At 44.6% G+C, this 16,422-nt stretch overlaps 1 protein-coding gene across 2 annotated transcripts; it reads right to left on the reverse strand.

Moving 5' to 3' along the window:
• Window positions 1–1,962: 1,962 nt before the first annotated feature.
• Window positions 1,963–15,703, reverse strand: mcm7 (minichromosome maintenance complex component 7). Of its 2 annotated transcripts, none has more exons than XM_062549519.1 (15): window positions 15,521–15,703; window positions 12,762–12,841; window positions 12,421–12,585; window positions 12,113–12,237; window positions 11,745–11,925; window positions 11,039–11,176; window positions 9,479–9,628; window positions 9,145–9,259; window positions 8,778–8,909; window positions 8,151–8,234; window positions 7,574–7,785; window positions 6,813–7,078; window positions 5,985–6,153; window positions 4,031–4,140; window positions 1,963–2,591 (listed from the first exon to the last, which is right to left on the reverse strand). In XM_062549519.1, the coding sequence occupies exons 1-15, from the start codon at window positions 15,549–15,551 to the stop codon at window positions 2,366–2,368; spliced, it is 2,184 nt and encodes a 727-aa protein (XP_062405503.1). In that variant the 5' UTR covers window positions 15,552–15,703; the 3' UTR covers window positions 1,963–2,365. The 2 variants fall into 2 exon arrangements, with proteins under 2 accessions (XP_062405503.1, XP_062405504.1); XM_062549520.1 differs by lacking the exon at window positions 15,521–15,703 and adding an exon at window positions 13,864–14,034.
• Window positions 15,704–16,422: the final 719 nt, after the last annotated feature.

The following is a 16,422-nucleotide window of genomic DNA, read 5'->3' on the forward strand; positions in this document are numbered from 1 at the left end:
TAACTTCATTTTACGGGGTCCTTATTCCAGTGTATCTACATAATTAACCTATGTAAGCTGTAAGAATACTGTATGTAATATCACATGCTTGTCCATACATAATGTATTTTTGTGTACCTACAGATCATTAGTACATGTATAAGAAGAAGTGCTTGTTACAGTACTTTGCCAAAGTGGCCTTAGGGAAGGAAAAAAAAGGGGTGACGTTTGTGACTCTTGTCACCCTAACATCAACCAACTTATTGAGGCTCTACTCATCTTGCTACACAGGTAGGCTACGCTGTACTTCATTATGTAGACACACTGGAACAAGGACCCCGTAAAATGAAGTGTTGTCAAGGACACAATTACACTCCATAGACTAGATCAGGTGGGTTCTCAACCTTTTTGGGGCACCAATGGTCAAACCAAAACACCAAGGCACACTCACTTTACTGAGTATGAAGTATGTCAAACACAGTATGGGCTACAACAGGGCTGTTCATTTGTAGGCCTATACCTTTTTTTTCTCTATATAGTGTTCACGAACTGAGACCATAAATAGAAATAATCTCACCTGTTGACTGAGCTGTGTAATGTTCTGTGGTTTATTCGGCTCTTTTATAACAACCACATTATGGTTTCAGGTTAATTAAAGATCGGTGTCATTGATGCGTTTGAAAATGTCCCTCTAGCCTATTCATAAAAGAAACGCATTAGGGTTCCTCAAAATTCCACGGCACACTGGTCGAGAACCACTGGACAAGATTCTTCAGTTTATGCATCAACACGCCCACATGATGCCACACAAGTCAAGTTAGGCATGAGAGGGAACAACACTGCAATAAACTGTTGAAAGACATCAATTCACATCAATGGACATGTCAAGAAACGCCAAAAAATGTCATGCTCCAATAAATGTCAAAACAAACTGAAAGATTGAACGTTTCCTTAAGAGAAAACAGGTGTTCGTTCGGGGCATGAACAATGCAAGTGCAGAAATGGCGTTTTATTACATTTTCCATGATCACCTCTCGCTCGCTGCAGTCCTCTGATGAGTGTCTGTGCTGTCAACCATCCATTAACACGCAGAGGTCACTCACAATCAAGACCTTCTTCCTTGGTGGTTCCTGGTTGATGGAGAGAGTTGCTGAGTGCTCTGCATTCTTGTGGTAGTTTCAGGACATAGCATTTAAAAACTCATCAGTTCAACTTGCATTTAAACAATGTGTTTGTAGAGTTTGCATGTTTATGTTTTTTGATTATGAACTCTCATTACTTACATTGTTGACAATTGATAGTTATTGATATAATCAATCACCGTTATGCTTATTGTAGATTTTTCAACTTTATTTGAAACTAACAAAAGGTAATGATCATGTATTATGTCACTTAGTTTGGACAAAAGCATCTGCCAAACACCATAACCATTATTGGTACAAGTGTCATTTCATGGACTAACGGCAGATTGATTGAAAAGTGCTGCGGCCCTCTGCTGATATTCACGGACATGTATGAAAATAGCAGGATTCATTTGTCTAGACCTGACGCCACCTAGTAATCATTTCTTACACTTCTAATCAGACTGGAAACACTGAAAACTGATCAAACATATGATTGACATTTCACGTGACTCGTTTATAGCAGTATTCACAGGCTTTGTAATTATCTGAATTGCACCAAATGGGGCCAGTAATATGTGAGCCAGTCCAGCAATGACAACGTACCGTGCAGGATTTTAACTACCAGCAGCTGGCATCCGGTATATGATCATACAGTATGAAGTGCACACCTACAGATAAATGACCACTCACAGGCACTGGCCTCTAACCACGACTGCAAACCCAGTAGGTGGATATTAAAACAACTAAATTCTCCAAAGATAGAAAATGGTGCAAGATGGATATGGGTAGGACAGTGTTTTTGTTTTTCACAGGGACAAAATAAAAATAAATAAATGAATTAAAAAAAGAAACAAGTCAGTTGTGTGTATACACAAAGGTTTATTTCATTCCATAATTGAACATTTCTTTAAAAGTGAAACATTTTACAAGCAAGCATAAATTCTTCCAGGCTGAAAGACAAATCATTCAATGCAGACAGCGATAACTTAGAAAACCACAATCCCTTACAAGTCCACAGTTGCCCCATGACCTCCCCCTTCACATGTTGGCAAATTCCAGCTACCAAATCCATTAAGAATTCTGTGAGCTTCAGCAAACAGACGAGAAAAAAAAAAGAAGAAAAGAAAAAAGAAAAATGGCCGCCTTAGTCCATAGATGATCTCCAAAATGGCAGCCCTGTACATTTCCTGTCCTCATCACTCCTCTCCTTCCACAGAGTGTGTGTGTGTGTGTGTGTGTGTGTGTGTTCAGGTAGAGCTCCTTTACACAAAGGTGATGCGTGTACGAGCCTGATTGACCTGCCAGACGTTGAGCTCTTCGTACTCGTCCAGTGCAGACTGGAACTGTGCCGGGGTGAAGCCGCGCGTCACGCACCTCTGCTCGGCCTCCCCGAGCTTCACCACGCCGCCAGTGCCACCTCGTCCGCCGGCACCCTCACCCGCCAGCTCGCGCACCAGGGAGAAGATCACATCAGCGGGCCTCTGGGTCCTGCACAGACAAGACAGAGACAGACAAAATCGTTGAGCATACGAGAAAACAATTTTTCTTTTTATGATTGCATGCCGGCAAAGATTTTATTTTACACCGTCACTTGTGCTTTTATCAGCAGTCGTCTGTGTGTCTGTTTGTGGGGAATACCGACAAGGAAACGCAAGGAATACCAAGTTAGATAACCACATAACCTAAATCCATCCCAAGGGTGGTGGCAGACTGGACTTTGTAAGTCATGGTGAATTCACAGGTGAAGAATAACCACATGGGCGAAACGCAGATTGAATTTCATTGCACCTCCCTCCATTTCCTCCCCCCTCCTCATAGTCATCACTTAGATATAGTCCATATTGGGAGTGCACTTAAGACAGACCGATACATTTATTCATCCCGAGGGATATCCTTTAACATAAGACACAATGTGCTGATAAGGCATCGCTCGGGGAAAAGCTGCATCGTCTGGTGTGACGTGAGCGTCTGGAGGAGGCCGTGGGTGCGAAGAGAAGGGGCTGGAGGGGCCGAGCAGACAGGCCCCAGCGTTTTACGGGCTCCACCAGCTACGCCTCCTGTCGTGTGAGCCGGGTCGGCCGTAAAAACAACCTGGAATTTTAACACTTCCTCATCGGTCATTACTGAACGCCCCTAGCAAGCAGTAGCGCACGGGGAGGAGAGAGCCGTGGAAACGAGGGTAGAGGGGGGGGGGGGACAACCGAGATCATAAACACATCTGCGAGGAGTCTAAGGGCACCAAGGTCCAGAGAGAAGGGACATAAAGGCTCTACGGCAGAGACAAACGGAGGATGGAGGGGAGGCGAGGGGGGGGGAGTGGGGGGTTCCACTGGGAAAGAAACCCAGTCCAGATGAAATGTGGAAACAGGAGCAGAGTCGCCGTTCAGTTGACCATTTCACAAAGAGATCATAAAACCAAAAGAAGAAAAAGGAAGGAAAAGCCTCCCGAACAAGGCACTTTAAGTGGACATGCCCTAAATGAACAGATTGAAAATGTCCATGTGTAGTGGCATGCATGCCTTTTTCAGGACAACACCAGTGGAGGAAGGCACATATCTGGCTCAGTTTACAAAAACATGTCCATTCAATAAAGACATTTTAACTTAATAAGTGTCTTTATCTGTAGACGTTTTCCCTATGGACCGTCTTTCCTTGACCAAAAGAACAACTGATAAAATATAAACGGCTTTGCTTAGTGGTCTTCTGCTTACAAAAAAAAGGCAGCTGCGTTATTTCCCTTGTCCAATCAGAGTTGAACACCAAGCAGCTAGTGAATCTACCGAACACCACTGTGGGCCTGTTTCTCCATAAGGCTTACAGAGATCTCCTTTGACGTTCTCTTTTAGTCTAGGACTAGGGTTTAATCCATGTACGAGACACTGGCCAAAACTCCCAACTACAGCGTCCAAGCCAACAGCACATCTTACCTTGTGGTGGATGACTTGTCAGCCTGCAGGGAGTCCTTGGACATCTCCATGAGACGCATGGCCTCGTTCACGTCCTCCTTCTCCACCATATCCACCAGACGCAGACGAGCCTGCAGGGAGAATGTCACAAGCGGTCAAGACACAACTAATCTCTCCCACACACACACACACACACTCTCTCTCTAAGGTTAGGCTTACTACAAGGCCTTAACATGACCAATTCAAAACACAGAAGTTACAGACAAAACTCTTTGATAGTATGTGAATGACATTGCACATTTAGATGAGCACATCTTTTGGGAGACCGTGTTACTTAAACACAAGTGACATCACAAAGCAAACGAGGATTCCGTAGTATTACTAGAGCAGAAAAGTGCAATTTCCTGGAAAGCCTTGCCACGCCAGGGTGTGTGTACACATCTAATCAACCATCAGCCATCCACCGCAGAGCTGTGCCGGCACTGTCAGACCGAGACAAGTGCAATGCCCAATGAAATGGCCGGCAATTGCCCAAGTCTCCGCCTCTCAACACCAGCTAGACTCCTCACAGGCTGAAGTAGTGTGACGAACAGCCTTCGCTGTGCTTTGTTTCCAATTCCTACGAGGCAGTCCCCGCCATCTTCAGAGGATGCCATCCTAATATAGCGCACATTTTAATTTTGAGTGAGACACACACACACACACACACTTTAATACATTAGCGGTGTTGGTGGAACAGAGGTAGTCATGGGCACGGTCAGTTTTGCATGGGTTTGCACAGCGGCACCAACGCACTCAGGCTGACTGCCTACCCTGCAAAGCTGACTGGAGCCATGTCATCCGTGGACACATAAACACACACACACACACACACACGAGATAACGGTCATGCTATGGAAATTAAACAGCAGCTTATCATGAAGATGCACTCAACCCCCTGTACATGAGGCACAACACCACAACAAGTAAACAGCTTTTCTGAGTCCTAAACAGGATGCTGAGGGTTTCCAGTGTGAGTAACCACACGCTGCCCCCCTGTGGTCAGTCAGTGTAGCATCTGGCACCAAGTGTGTTGTGAAGTGCTGCTTCTGCAGTAGGTCTGTGAATGCTCTACCTGCACAAACAGCACTTTTAACACCCAGGGGCAGGATCTTACCACTTCGTCCATGGTTCTCACGCAGGTTTCCTCTTGATGAAGAAAAGCATACAAGTTACGCAATCATTTACTACTTCAGAGGTAGGAGATTCAAAAACAAATGCATGAGTGAGTACAAGGAGACTGGAAAGATGTTACATTGATTTCACTGGATTCTATTAACACATTTCATCGTTTAAATTACTTTCGACTTGAGATGTCGGTACTGTGCATTACGGCTGCATATGAAAGAAGTGCTCACACTGCGGTAGGCTGGGTATGGTCACTACCTGCACTGTAAGCACTTTACCACAGACAGCCTGCGGTTTGGACTCTCCTCACATCCACCCCAGTCCTCCAACTGCAGCCCAGGAGGAGAAGCACCCCCCCCCCCCCCCCCCCATCACCATCAGCCCACTCGGCCACACCAGCAGTGGCTGGGCCAGGGGGACCTCCAGCTGCGCCCAACACAATGTGAGCAATCCAACACTGGGAACCAGACACATAGCAGCCCCCCAGAGGTGAGGGAGAGCACAGGAAATGGAACACCTGAAGGTCGCCATGAATCCCGGAGAACGCACAAGCCTGCACTATTACACCCACACGTCATTTTTCTATCTTCCTGAGGGTCTAACAAGCAGCACTAATTTTTGACAGTAAAAATCTATGGCGTCACAAGTCGGATCACCCATTCTCCAGCTGGGGCTGGAGCCAGCGTCCCAACTGCCCCCACTGGGATAGAATCTCCCTTCCTCGGGTCTGTTTAAGAAAGAATGACGACCTCTAGTCCTATATTCTCAGCGTTTTTGTCGGTGGTTCTGGGTATTTTAGGGGTCTCACCAGAGCGGTGGAGAGGCGCAGGATGGAGAGCAGGGTGCGGGCGGAGGTGAAGGTGGTGTCCTTGCCGACGCGCGCCTCCTTCCTCATCTCCACGTACGCCGCCGTGATGTAATCGGCCAACGCCTCCGGCACCACCGGCTGCTGGTTCTTGCACTTGGAGATGTAGCGCCTGCAGAACACGTGGGATTAGACAGGTGCTTAGTGCTAAGGCTACCTTCACAGAACTTATGCATAGCTTCTTCATGAAGTTAAAAAAATATATAACATAACACACAAAAAATACTCAATTCACTTACAAAGAGTAGGCATTCCCACTCTTCATTTATGGAATGAAAAGTCTACCAACTCTGTACTTCAACATACAACCTTACCACTCTACTTAATTTAACATAAAAAAAAATGAGATATTTAGGAAATTCTTTCAGATGATGGATAAGTAGCATCATTGATCCCAAGGGGAAATCTCTGCATTTTGCACACACAGCTGCAGCACCCAGGAGGGTGCTTTGCTCAAGGACACCTCGGCCGTGGATGTGGACATGGCAAAGCGATGCTCAACCAGTCTCCCACTAACATTTTTCCTACCAGTCAGGAATTGAACCAGCTACCCTTGGTCACAGCCAGGTCTGATTCCCTAACCAGTAGGCCACAGCTAGCCCTAACATACTGCTGGGCGCCCCCTTTATTCAGCTGTAACATTCAGGGATCAAACCCAGAGTGGACTGCCTTTTCAGACATGCCTGCTATATAATATATCCCATAACTATAACCATAATATACCCATCTCTACCCCACCACTGCCACCAGTACCAGCCCCTGGCTGCTCACCTCATGAGCTTCATGTCGATGGGGGTGAAGTGAGTGGGCGGCTGCCGGCAGTGCTGGTGCACGTAGGTGATGTGCTGAGCCAACCGCAGATCGGCCTCCGGGTCAGGCTTGTCCTGGATCAGCCACAGCAGGTCGAAACGCGACAGCAGCGCTGCGGGGAGCTGGATGTTCTGCTCGATGGTCTTGCGGGGGTTGTAGCGCCCGTACGCAGGGTTGGCCGCCGCCAGGATGGAGCAACGGGCATTCAGTGAAGTCATGATGCCAGCCTACGACACAAAGAAAGAGGGAGAGCTGATTATAGCATATGCCAGAATCTCAATATGGCAGAATCTAAATATGCCTCCAAAGGTCAGAGCCATCAACCCTCAAAGACTGACAAGAGATTTGAGTTTGAGAGGATATAAGGGTTCAAAATGCTAATAAAAGGACTGGGAAAGAACCTGCGAGACATTGTTAAGTTGTTAAACAGTTTTCTGTGTCATGGCAGTTGTTTACTGATGTTTTTTTCATGCTTCCGGCCTCCCTTTGGGTAACCCAGTGATTCAAGTCACAAAGCTATGATTTGTTAGCAATTCCCTTGAGTAAAGTCTTCATAAACGGCAACTTACAGAAAGCACACTGAAAGCGTTTCAGTCCCCATGCACTGTTTCAGTGGGGTAGCCCTAAATCCTTGAATTAATTGGGAAGGCTCGTAATCAAAGTCTGTCAGTATGCTAGTGTGGATGTTGGGATTGAGCCTACGAGTCCATGAAACTGGTTACCTTGGCAATGGAGATGGTCTGCTGTTCCATGACCTCATGGATGGCTGTGCGGTCGGCGTCGGCCATCTTGTCAAACTCGTCAATACAGCACACTCCCAGGTCAGCCAGCACCAGAGCGCCGCCCTCTAGGGTCATCTCCATGGTGAGGGGGTCACGCATCACAGCGGCCGTGAGACCAACGCCGGAAGAGCCCCTTCCAGTCGTGTACTGACCTGATAACAGGTGAGGGAGAAGCTCATTCATTATCAGCAATTCCTCCAATTTCTACCACCACTACAGTCACTCAGAACTTGCAAATATGGGAGATAGTGTGAATATTTGTAAATATGGGGCGGTGATAGCATAGTGGCTAAGAATCTGGGCTAGCCCTTGTGGCCTGAGACGCTCAGAGGACAATGGCCTTTGTAATATAATTGCCATATTGAAGTAACTTTGGATTATTTACATCATTTGTAGTTAATAGGCGTATACAGTGAAGGTAATGACTCACTAGTTAGAGCCTTTGCACACATATACTTTGAAGTAAACAACCAAATAACACTGCAGAGCGATAGGGGGAATTGAGCACTGTACTTACTGCGTGGAGCGAGGCGGTCGATGTAGGACAGCAGCTGGGACTTGGCCACTCCAGGGTCTCCCATGAGGCAGATGTTGATGTTGCCTGAGACAGAAGCAGGGGAAATAAATGGATATTTAACAAAAGGTAAACTCACATAATGATTTCACATCAGGCCCGAGTTAAAAAGGGCTCGTGGCCAACACTGCGTATCTACAGCACAATCACAGAACACCTGAACAGATCATAACCTGGTTCTTAAATTGAAAGCATTTATAAACGCTGAAATAGCAATAGAGAACATATTGCCATTGTACACAATCCTTACTAAAGGGCCATTAACACAAGGAATGTGTTATCATTGTCATCATTATAGCTTTTGTGTGGAGGTTGTCATTCATATTAGGTTAGAGTGATTCTTTTTTTTTGCCGTTATCGTTATAAGGTGCCTCTCAACAGCTCTCCTCGAACCTCGAGGGACATTCCCACTGATCTATAACGAACACTGGATAGACTATCCCACTGTTGCCGCCCCATCATTCTTTATCTCGATCAGTGAGGACGAGGATTAAGGAAGCAAAGGAGGAAGGGAGGGTGTATAAAAGACCAAATGTGTGGGTGTGTACCAAGTGCGCCGGTCCCCCTTACCTCTGATCTTCATGCCACGCGGGGCCTGTTCCACTCCTCCCACCAGCAGCAGGAGCAGGGCCTTCTTCACGTCCTCGTGCCCGTAGATCTCAGGGGCGATGGAGCCAGCCAGCTTCTCATAGAAATCTTCCTCTGTAAACATATATCAGCGTAGAGAGAGGGAGGTGCCCATTAAGACCAAGGATCGACACAGAAGTGCTGTTATAATGCCATCTTTTTACATACCCTGTTACAGTAAAGTAAAGTGCAGTAAATTCAATTCTTCATACATGACCCGTGTACCCATATTTTTCACCCATAAGCTCAACAGTGTCTAGAGTGCCTGCCCCAGCGCAGTGTTGGTTGACTATGGCCAGGGTTCCCTCACCTGTGATCTGACGCAGCTCTTCCTCACTCAGGTCCTGGATGCCCAGCTCGTCATCCTCAGTCTTGTTCATGAGCGTGATGCTGTGGGCCTCCAGGTAGGTCTCTGACAGCAGCCCCTGAGAGAGTGAGTGACACACAAGAGCTGTTTAAGACATGGACAGAGGGAGTGCCTGTGTGTGTCTGTGTCTATTCCAATTACACTTGCAGCACTTTCATCTGTTTAAAGGTACATACACTTGACGACTCATCATCAACCCATCACCATTGATCAATTGGAGAAATTCCCGACTATGCCAACCCATTCCCACCCTCACCCGGCCGTAAGTAACGCTCACCTGCACAGCCTGCCTGAACCCGCTGCGGAGCAGGGGCAGGAATACTCCGGACACGGCCACGTGGTCTCCCGGCTGGGTCACCCTGGTGTTCTCTCCGCGGGCATAAATGGTCATGCTGCGGGGGATGTTCCCCACGGGCACCTGGTCACTCTGGAGGGGACGGACGAACACAAGTCGGGGTTAAACACCAATGGGCAACACCTTACACAGGTAACAAAAAGATCAGTACTTAATAAGTTCCCCATTTATGTACTTTTATATGCAGCATGGTCACTTAAATCCCTATTAGATTATGTGACTCTATTCTGTCTATATCGTCCTGTCATTTCCCCATTCATTTCCCTCATTCAATCACATCTTTATGACACCAAAAGGGTCCACAGCATTAAGAAATGTATCAAATGTATGAATACATAAACACAGATTTACACAAAGTAATGCTTGACCATCTTACATGGAGTCATCTTGCTTGCCCAAAATACACCCTTTAGAAACTTGTTTTCACACCAGAAAGGCAAAGGCCCTCTCAAGACAAGTGATTGACTTTAAAGAGATTTAAAGGAGTCATAGAACGCATTTTTTGACCATTACAAATTGATCTTTGAGCCTAAATAATGTCATATGTAAATCTGTGGGGCTGAAAACGCCCCAGGAGCACTGCTAGATCGCCTAATACAAGGTCATAAATAAGCCTTGCAATGAAACAGTTTGTTTTTCCCGCCCACTCAGCAAGTTCATGAATATTCAAATGAGATGCGCGCTGATTGGTCTATTGGCCGATATGTCCTGAAAGTTGATTGGCTCAATCCACCGGTCTGAAGCTAGAGCAAAGTGAAACTACGTTTACTGCTAGTAAATAAAGCCAACGTCTTTGATAAAGCTATCAACAATGGATTTAAATAAGGAATACAGCCGTACATGTATAAACAGAGTCAGAAGAAGGTTCTGACGAAGATGAAGTGCAGCAGATTCCCCAACAGAATGAATGTGTTAGATTGGTAAGTTTTATCAGTACATTTCTTAGTATAGTAACTCTCCAAAGTTAGCTGTAATAACGCTAGCATTACAACGTCTCTGCCATAGACCACATATCTAGATACTAGCATCGTAAGAGCAGTTTAACAAGAATTATTAATCGAAGGTATGCAAATGAGAGGGGGTGTATCTAAAGGGGGATGGGCGCCTATTACGTGTTATCTGAGCTCTGTTCAGATTGGAGCATTTCAACACGGCTGTTTCTATTTCCCAATTTGCATACGAAAGCAGGCGGGGGACGCGGTAAAGTCTTTGGTGTTGTCCTTTGGACACTGCTCGCAGCCTAAATTCAACAGGAACAAGGTGAATGTGGTTTTGAATTCTAGGACTCCTTTAAGAAATAAAGGAAAGAAGTTTTCTGACAGCAGCAAATTAATTTACACAAGGACGTACACACGTAGGTTCCAGGAGGCATTGCCAAGATCACAGCGGAGTAGCCAGACTAGCCTATAAGGACATTGGGGAGGGATCCCTTTGATGTATCAGGGCAAATAACGGCAGTAGTACTAGCATAAACAAACATACATGTTCCTGTATACGGAGTTCCTGGAACTTGATGAACTTTGACCCCCTTGTCTGCAGGTAGAGGCGACCGCCGGACTTGTTGGTGACACACTCCTGGCTGGGGCACATGATGAGCGGCATGAAGGTGGGCGACTGGATCTGTTTCCAAACACAGCAGGGGGGAAAGGTCAGTCGGCCAGAGACAAAAACAAATAAACACTCTTTCTGAGATTTGGAGCACACACAGACACACATCAGAATATGACCCTGAGGAACCTACAGAGCAAAACTAAATGGGAGAAATGAAAACTAAACATTACAGCTACAGCTAAACATCTGGGTGAAGAGATAGATATTTTTTAATCAGCAATTACACAATTACATATAGCATAGATTTACTTGTTCTCCTATTACAGTAACTACATAGTTTTTTACCGCTTCAATTCACAGATAAAGCTCCGACGTACATTATTAGAGATTATCCTAAATCTAGGTGTGGTTAATCACTACAACAATGGGTGCCTCTCATTCGTCTTTTACACATCCTCCCTTCTTTCCTCGGTCCTCGTCCTCACTGGTCTACATAAAGAATGATGAGGTGGCAACAATGGGATAGTCTATCCCTTGTTAGTTATAGATCAGTGGGAACGAGCCTGGAGGACCAAGGATCGAGGAGAGATGTTGAGAGGCACCCCATGAGACCTGATGGGTCATCTGTCTCTCTTACCGGTTGGTAGGTCTCTGCACCACACTGGTCACAGGTATAGGTGGCCACGGCCATCATGGGCTTGACCTCCGTGGCGCGGGTCACAATACCCCTCACCATCACCAGGTGGCCGATGCTGTCTGCCTTCACGTCGCGTACCACCTTGGGCTTGGCAGTGCCAGGGGGCCGGAAGTACAACTCACTAGAGAGAGCACAAATACCAATAAATGTCAGTCAATAAAGTGACTACAGTTACTCTAACGATAACTACCAGCACTGACATGTTAGTAGTACAATAATAGCAACATAACATAATAATCTTTATACAAAAACAACCTACTGATCTAGAAATCATACAACCGATAAGCAAAAGTTAACATCGCACTCACAATCTTCTCATGAGCTCAGCTGGATACTGGTTCCTGGCATCACGAGTGTCAGCAGGGTCGCGACCTCGCTGTTCCATCATCAGCCGATGCTCAATGTACACATCCAGGGCATCTTTGGCCACCACCTACACAGGGAATAAAAGCACACACACGCAGAAAGACTGATTAACACTCTTTGTAGCAGCACAAAAAGTTTGAAAATAAGGAAGGGAATAATCTACAGAAAAAGAAAGGTGTTTATGTGTGTTAGAGTGTGTGTGTGTGTACACACACACGTATGCACACAAGAAAACCAGAGCACACATTACCTCTCTCTCCCTGTACTCTGGGAGCAGTTCATGGACAGCGTCGGCAAAGATGCCCGTGTATCGCTTGGCATTCTCACAGATGCTCTCCACCAGCTCAGGGTCCTCCTCTGCGATGTCGTCGAGGTCCACTAGCAGGCTCACCTGCTCTCTGTGTGCCAGGGCAACCTGAAGAAACGGAAAAAACAAACGTCCGCTTAGATCCACCCATGCAAACAAGCACTTTCGTAACAATTCTCCGCATTCTGTGGTGGATGGCCATTTTGTTTAGAAATTCAGGGTATACAGAGTCAAGGTTGTGTAATTCCAAAAATAATGACAATATGATAATCATGCCATCTTACCAACTGGGCTCCATATTTGAAAACCTTCTTTCCGTTGTCATCCTCACTGTAGAACTCCTGAAGAAATCGTTTGCACTTGTCTATAAAGAACATGGAAAGTAAAAGATTAGTGAATGTAGTCACATTAAACGATAAAAATAATAGATAACAAAAATGAAGATCCACTACATGTTAGCATGTTAAAACTACATTGTCATCGTTCTATGCATTTAAACAACAAAATCAATTCACAATGGGCCGAAACACAAATACTGGTAAAACATGAAATGTTAATTTGTGTTGCTATGGCACAAAGATGTGCCAGTCCGATCACAGCTTCCTTCCTTGTCAATAATTACATTTCACTGGGTATATAAAAACCCCTCACTCTCCCCAGCGGGTGTGCCATCATTATGTTTGACAAAAGCCAACAGCGCTGGAGAGCTGTCCACTCACAAACACTGGTCATGTGACCTAACCCCTCCTCCCAGAGGAAGTAACACCACAGTGTCATCAAGTCAAAGACTGATTTACGCCCTCCGAAAAACAAACAAGAGGTTTTTTTTCCCTTGTCTGTTTCCAGGAAAACAAAAAGAGACACAGTATTCCAGTGCTTTTACAAAATCATCTCCGTGAAATCAGAAACAATTCAACAACAATATAAAACAAAACAATAAACCAATAACAAAATTCCATTTAATAACTTTAATCAATTGTACCACTCCTCTACCCTAATATTATCCAAGTTAATAAAGTCTCGCATTTGAAGTGTTTCGATCAGGAGCGGACTTGAATTGCTAGTGTTTGAATACAGATGCAACGCCATCACCGAGCCCATGCTCCATCTGCTCATTACGCCAAATAAGACATTGTCCCTCTCCGACCTCTTTGTTGAGTAACATCGCACCCGATAATCTCCATGACTCAGTCTTGTTTACAACAAAGCCATACCTCGAAATATTTAGACCTTCACATGCGGTACACAACGTTCGAAGATGATTCGCCTTTGACAATAAAACGTGTATAAACAACGCAAAAAATGATCCGAAACTAAAAATGACCCAATCGACTTCGCGAACAACGCGATTTCAAAACAACCTTCGTTTGAGCTTTGCATGCATACCATCAAATGCGCCTGGAAACGTATCATCGTGGACGCGACACTTTCCTCTATACTATTCAGCTGTTCTTTCGCAGTTTGAGATGCGATTTATAAATGGTATCAGCGACACAAGTTTGCGCTCTCTGCTGTTTTTGTAAACAAAGAAGCACATGGCTTTCGAGCCTCGCCACAACTGTACAGACTTACGCTATCCATGCGCATGTAAAATAGTCCCATGTTGTTGTTATAGTACCTTTTGCAATAAACCAAATACAACCCTGTAACGATATTCATTTATGTAAAATAATTACTTCATGTAAACAAAATAAATAAAATCCGGTCCTCATTTACATCTGTATCGTAATACACCGTAACATATTGAAAAGCGGATGTGAGCAAGGCGTTTCAATGCAGCAGTTGCAGCGGCCCTGGGCGAACCACTCCGGACGTAAAGCGTCATTACCCACCCCATATGCCTTGTCGGACCAACCTATCCCTACGTATTGCCAATTTCATTAAAGCAACACAGTTGCAATGCGAGATCTGCCAAAAAATATTGATATGAAGCACATTTAAACAGCAACTACAAAAACGACAACTACTGATTAAAGTGGTGTAACGTAATTTTAGTGACTCGTTATGGCATGCCGGAAAACAAAGGATGAGCATGACCATACAAAACGAAAGTTTGCAGAGTTGAACAACCGAAGCAAGTGCCAACGTTTCTTTTCATTAACCAGACATAAATGTACGTTTATGATAACGATCTCCTGACTGGACATTCGTTTAAGCACTGGAAAAGTGTGTTTGAAAGGAAAAGTTGTCGTTTAAATAACATTGTAGCGCATAATTTGCACGCAATACAATAACCTGACCTCAAATTGTATTGGGTGTACACTAAAAAAATAAGGATTAACGTAACGTTAGGTCACATTGTAAGGATAGCTATTCAATTTCCCTACATAGCACCATAAGTAACTGCTAGATGAAACAGCATGGCAGATATGTGTACACTTAGTACAAATACAATGTCCTGCATGACTTCAATATTATCCGACGACAACCAAACAGTCTCAAAATAACTTCAACGGTCACCAATTTTGATGGACAAGTGAACAGCGGTGGGTGCTGATGTAGAATGGCACGACTCTGCTCTTGAAAGACCATGTGGCCTTCGCGCGGAATTCTTTGTCTGAGTTTTCCATCCGGGTATTTTGCACCGTAAGGAAACTTGTCCGAGGCGGTTAGCCAACCCGGCAACTTGTAGCTCCACATAAAAGTCATCGTGTTATGCCAAATAAGATCATACATGGAAGAGTGTGAAAAACGCAAGATTATAAATGCAATTGGTACACCCCATACAGTTCACTTTCAGTACAAGACAAGAAGCTCTTGTCGATGCTGTGTGAACTTATGTACGTTAATGTTAACTGGACCTCAACGTCAGTAGTCCATTGTTATAATGAATAGTAACTTGCTCTCTTATGTTTTCTAAGTCATTATGTACGAGTTCTAGTTTCCAAGCTTAATAATGTCACAACAAAATATTGACAAACTGATTTCAAAGAGTTGAAAGTAGGTCGTAGGATAGCATAGTCGAGTAAGGTTGACGCTAACGCTGCACCGGGCTAGTAGTAGTTAACCTTAATGCGAACTAATGAATAAAAAGGCTACAAACCCTTCTCAGCCATGTAGTCCTTGGGAGCCATGATTGCAGATGAGAATGAATCACCTCACACGGTTAATGCCTGCAAATGTAAGGTATCGTTGCACTTCTATACAGATACAACTTTTACAACAATTTGGTAATCCTGGCGATGGGCGCACAGTAGTTCTTCTTGAAAGAAAGCATGGACACTGCAAAAACTGGCGCGAGTCTGACTAGGTGCTCAACCAATCATAGTCAGCCTTTCGGCTACCGTGGGCGCGGTTTCTCTGTGGCGCGAAATGTTACTTGGTCACATGATCCCATCAACCAATAAGATGAGAATCGGCAACAGCGCGAAAAAAGTATCTATGCATGACTGTGCACATTGCACAAACATGGATCACAAAATAATACTGGTTGAAAGATGATCAACAACACAGGTTAAGTATGTAAAGCCTGCAATAAACAACTGGATATGTAGCCAAGCACTTTCAGTAACTGGTACTTGAAATCGTCCGATATCGATTAGAGTCTTGACCACTTTTCTCTTAAATGAACGACTATTGCTTGAAGTGGGAACGTAAAACACGGATGAATATCACTAATATGCTGATTATCAAATGAGCTTTAACCAAAATATTCTGTAGGTGACGGTGAATATCGCTGAGCGAGCGGTGCCTTTTGCTGTTCTGTAAATTAGTAACTAATGTGCCATGTGAGAGTTTGTTAACATCGTTTATTGCCATCAGAAATGGGGTGCCATTTCACACTCATTTTCTAGATAAATTGGTGATCATTAGATGCATGTCATTTTGCTATGTCCCATACATTTAAGTTAAAAGTGAAAGATAATAAAATCGTATTTTTGCTGTAAAATTATTGTAACTTTAAGAATATATTACTCCAATTGAGAGTATCGATACTTTGGTGAT

This window comes from Sardina pilchardus, chromosome 11 (genome assembly GCF_963854185.1).
Source record: "Sardina pilchardus chromosome 11, fSarPil1.1, whole genome shotgun sequence".
Lineage (NCBI taxonomy): Eukaryota > Metazoa > Chordata > Actinopteri > Clupeiformes > Clupeidae > Sardina > Sardina pilchardus.